This window comes from Micromys minutus, assembly GCF_963924665.1.
Source record: "Micromys minutus genome assembly, chromosome: 17".
Classification (NCBI taxonomy): domain Eukaryota; kingdom Metazoa; phylum Chordata; class Mammalia; order Rodentia; family Muridae; genus Micromys; species Micromys minutus.
Window position 1 is genome coordinate 38268209 of NC_137952.1, and position 5052 is coordinate 38273260.

General features: G+C 46.1%; 1 protein-coding gene across 1 annotated transcript; it reads right to left on the reverse strand.

Moving 5' to 3' along the window:
• Positions 1-3141: 3141 nt before the first annotated feature.
• LOC308431630 (large ribosomal subunit protein uL14-like) lies at positions 3142-3564 on the reverse strand (the record flags this gene model as incomplete). Its single annotated transcript, XM_080931167.1, has 1 exon — positions 3142-3564. The coding sequence occupies one exon, from the start codon at positions 3562-3564 to the stop codon at positions 3142-3144; it is 423 nt and encodes a 140-aa protein (XP_080787293.1).
• Positions 3565-5052: the final 1488 nt, after the last annotated feature.

Here is a 5052-nt window from a genome sequence, read left to right on the forward strand (position 1 = left end):
ACAAGACAAAGGGCAAGAGAAAGGTCCTGAGTGTGGTGCTGTTAAGGAGTTATGGAACCTCTAAGAGGCTGGGCCAATCAGGAGATCTCTAGAACATTAGGACAAGCCCTTGAAGGGGATTGTGTGGTCTTAGCCCTCTCCTCCCTCCTCCTTGTGTCCTGGACATGAAGTAAAAGATTTTCTCAGACACACATACATCCTATGATGTGTTCTTACCATGACCCAAAGCAGTGAGGACAGCTGGTGGCCATGGATGGGAACCTCCAGCACTGTGAACCCAGACAATGAGTTCTCTTTGAAAACTGGCTATCTTGAGCATGTTGTAACTGATGGGAGGCTGGCATGTGGTCATTTCAGAGAACAGGGCTCTAGTCTCTGAAACAGCACGGCAGAGATCTTAGCTCTGTGGCTCTCATGGCCTCTTATTTACGTATTCATTGTTAACAACTGAGAGCCAGGTCACACCATTCACTTGTTTAAAATAAAGAATCTTTCCATAACCGTATCTAATCATCTCTATCTCCCTCCTTTACTTTCTACTTTCAGTTGAATCTTGGGCACTAGGTGGACACCATATTATCTTCATTTGTACATGAACAAAAACTAAAACATATAGTGTCTAAATAATTGGTTTCATAGACAGATGTTGGATTGAGATTTGACTCAAGTCCTCTGACCCCCAAACTTTGTGTTGACCTCTCTGCTGTCAAGCCGGTCCCTTCCCTCAGCCCCTCCTCCTCCACAATGACAAAAAAAAAAAAAAAAAAAAAAAAAAAAAAAAAAAAAAATCCTGATACAGATTGCCTCTATTGTTAAGGGATATTGACTGAGGTTAAACGAAGCAATCTGGATTCAGCCCCTGCAGCATGGCGAGAGGTAACAAATATTGCTAACAGAAATGATACTGGGTTGGTAGTGTTGAAAATGTGGGCAGTCAGGGAGAGAGGAGGGCAACGCCTGCATTTCATTCGCCCCCTCTCTCCACCTTGTTATTGTGTGAGCTGTGTCTGACTGAGTAGTCATTATAGCGACAGGGCGAACAGTGAGGAGGCATGGCCGTTGATCTTGCTTCACAACTTGACAGACTTTAGTATCACAATGGGAGCAAATTTCTAGAAAAGTCTTCGAGCAGTTTCCTAGATCGGGTTCAATAAGATGGGAAGACCCACGTTAACGTGGGCGGCGCCGTGCGATGGGCTGGGGTCTTCCGACTGCAGCTGCAACGTCACTTCCTGCTGCCATGGCTTCCCTGCTATGGGGACTCTACCTTAGACCCATGAGCCAAGATAAATCCTTCCTTCGTTGTTTTCGACAGCAGCCATGAGGTAAGTGGAGGCTGGAGGAAGCCTTCACTCACGCGGAGTGTGAAGAAGCGTTTGCTCTTGGATGTTGAGGAGTCACATCGTTCGCCTTGTTTCCGACAGAAATTGGAGACATTTTGTCAGACCGATCAGGTGTTCATTTCCTTACCCTGGAATGATTTCGGAGGGCAGGGAAAGGTGACAGCTTCTGAGGAAGATGGGAGGGGCTGGCGGCAGCTTTCATACTAATAATGGGTCTTGTCCTCGCTCAGATTTTAGTCTCAGGTACTACTGAGGCCTATTGTCTGTGTCCTAAGTGCCACACTGTGGGCCTCAAATATTAGGGTGTACAAGGAAGCCTGTGCCCAATTGCTGAGGCCTCTCTTGGGGAAGGAAAGAGAAGTTAGAGTTCAAGGAAAACCAATCTAGCTGTCGAAAGAGCTAAGGCCTTTACTTGGTGAGAGCTAACCAAGATTTATGACAGGCCAGATGACTGAATATTACTTACCTAAGTCCTTCAAGGCTGTGTGGAAGAAGTGAGTCTAAGCCAAGAGAAAAGGTCAATTTTCTCAATTGTGTCTAAGGTAGCTCGGGAAGGGGAGGCTCATCACACAAGCAAAGAGAGAGCCAAAGGAGACCTTGAGTGCCAGAGATCCCAGCCCACACGGTCTCATCATAAAACACACTGAGCCATTGGGCACCGCTGTGCCCTGATAACAGATGCATACTAGTAAGGAGGGCCAAAGCCACCCGCATAGAAGCAAGAGGAGATCTCTTTCAACCTCTGTCTCTGTGTCTCTCTCCATCACATGCACATATTACCTACCTCGAATTCCTTGGCAATAAAATGGAGGGGTTTTTGGTTTTCAAGCACTGTACTAGGCCTTATGCATTTACATTTTCAACATTAGGTCATTTACTCCTTATTGAACCCCAGGAGGTGGGGACCATTGCTACAATGTTGCAAACGAGCGCCTCTGAGCATAGTTAAAGGAACCAGACCACAGTCATGTATATATACACATGTAGGTGGACACATGTGTTCACACGTGTATACGTGGACATTGTATAGACCTTTACAAGATCCACCTGCTGAACACAAATCTAAAGAAATCTCCTAATAAAACATGTCTCTACCTTTTTAAATTTTGAAACATTTTATTAGTGATGTTTTTTAATTCATTTTTTCTTTACAAGAGTGAAGTGTCTTGGCTTTTGTCACATCAGCTTCCTCCGCCCTCTGAGCCTCTTGCTTACCTGATGCATACCTGACTCAGTGAACAACAGGGCATCAACACCAAACACATGATCCACTTCTTCAATCTCACGGCTGTGTGAGCCCTCATCCACCTCCCTGGAACGCGGCACACGGATCCTCCACTAGGCTGGCTGTCACAGTTCTCACCCCAGCCACTCTCCACTAACTGTTTCATTTCTGTCCAGCCTTCTGGCCATCCAGAGGACAGATGTTGACGTGTGTGGTGGATACATCTTCCCGACTTCTGTCGTGCAAGCTGGGCTTCAGCTGGGTTTTGGTGCCAGCAGGGTACAGGCCCGTACAAATTCTAAGAGCAGCTATTCCTGATTTCAGGAAGGTAAAGAAGGACGTAGTATCAAGAAGACAAGAGAGAGGACTCTGGCAGACCTGGGAAAGGAAGTACAGGTGGACTGGAAGTCAGGGCACCAAAGGAAGGGTGGTACCCTAGTTAGCGTTAACTGTGAGCTCAGTGCAGGAGACATTTGAGTTGGTGCAGGCCAACATGACCTAGAAGCAAAAAGAATATTTTTTTTTCAGAGCAGAGACTGTTTAATGAACATATTTTACAAATACACTGGAGAATCATGCAGTGCTTCCAGCATTGGATGCAATCCTGGGCCCCAAGTCTGCACACTCCTTTGCAACTGAACCTGTGACAGCAGAACCTTTCATCTCGCCTTTGTTGTTCACTATGACCCCTGCATTATCTTCAAAATACAGAAACACCCCATCTTTTCTCCGATGTGACTTTTGATGTCGAATTATCACCGCCCGATGGACCTTTTCTCTTAGTTCTCGTTTGCCTTTCTTAACCGTGGCCGTCACTGTGTTGGTCACACCAGCAGCAGGAAGTCTGTCCAGCCGTCCCTGAATTCCCTCCACAGAGGCAATAGACAAGTTTTGGGCTCCTGTGTTCTCAGCACAGCTGATCACAGCTCCTACCAGAAGACCCAGAGAAATCCAGAATTTCACTCCGGAGGACTCACCACATCCTTGCTTCGACATCTTGGGCATCCGGAAAGAGTCAGAAAGGAAGTTAGTACAAGGGACATGGGGCCATCAAGCAAAAAAAGAATCTTGATGGAGTAGTTCTCTTCGCCATGTTGGTCTGTGAAGGCATCTGAGAGGGACTGTCTTAATTGATGTAAGAGGGCCCAACACTTCCAACTCATCCCTAGCCAGTGGGTCTAGGCCATATACATATGATGGGTGGAAAGGTTGTTCACTGTACCATTTCTTTCTTCAGATTCACAGGCATGACTTGGCAGCATAAAAACTCTAACATTCTGGGTGGTGGCGGCACACACCTTTAACCCCAACACTCCGGAGGCACAGGCGGACAGATTTCTGTGCATTTGAGGTCAGCCTGGTCTACCAAGTGAGTCCAGGATAGCCAGGGCCAAAACAGAGAAACCCCAATTCAAAAACCCAAAAGCAAACAAAACCTCTGAAACACTACCACATTCAACTAAAAGTTAATTTAACTTGCAGCTGAACACAAGCAAGTGGTTTCCTCCGTGGCTCCTTTCAAACTTCCTTGGCTGTGAGCTCTCCAGTAAGAGGCCATGCTGGGTGGAACAGCAAATAACCATGCTTGCAGGTTCCTGCCTTGAGCTCCTGCTGACTTCGCTCAAGGATGACGTGTGAGATGAAATTGTGCTTTCCTCCTCAGGTGCTTTTCATCAGTGTCTTATCACAGCAACAGCATGAAACTAGAACTGATGAGCCGCGTCCTTGCATAGACTGGCCTTCGTCATAGCCAGGAGATGTGGGAGAATCTGCCTCCGGTCCAGGACTCAAACAAGATATGAGATCAAGGAGCAGATGCACTGGGGTGGGGGGTGGGGCTGAACTCCTGCTTGGACAAGGCAGACCTTTATTTATTTTTTTCTCATTTATTATTTCTATCTGATCTTTTACTTTAATAATATTGCTTATACATATGCACATCTTTTCAGAGTTATGATGCACACAAAGGCAAGAAGAAAAAACACACTGCCAAGGAACATTACTGGACACAAATATCAAAGCTATCGGGCAGAATCTCACACAACAGTGCGCAGTTCATTAAGGCCTCTAATGGAGAACTTGGATTTCAAGCAAAATCAGATAGGGACTATTCAGCCTGAAGGGAACGTGGAGATAAAACAAATGGGGACACTGGCTACGAAGGTCTAGTAACAAAGATGGGGGAAGTCTGTGCTTCATCGGTGGGCTCAGTTCATAACTTCACGATCTAGCAGCAGAAATCACCCTAGTGGACACCCAATGAGACTCAGCAGTTTGGGGCTAAGGATCAGGAGTTAAGCCAGAAAAATGCCAACAACTTGTGGACAGTGGAACTCATCGGCATCAGGACTTTAAGTGTGAACACGTAGCTCTGCGCTCCTACGAAGGAGGCCAGGGATCTCAAAATAGAGATATTTTGTAAGTGAAAGAAAGAAACAATAATCTTGATGCCCAAAATTGATTCAAAGCAGTCGGTATGTCTAG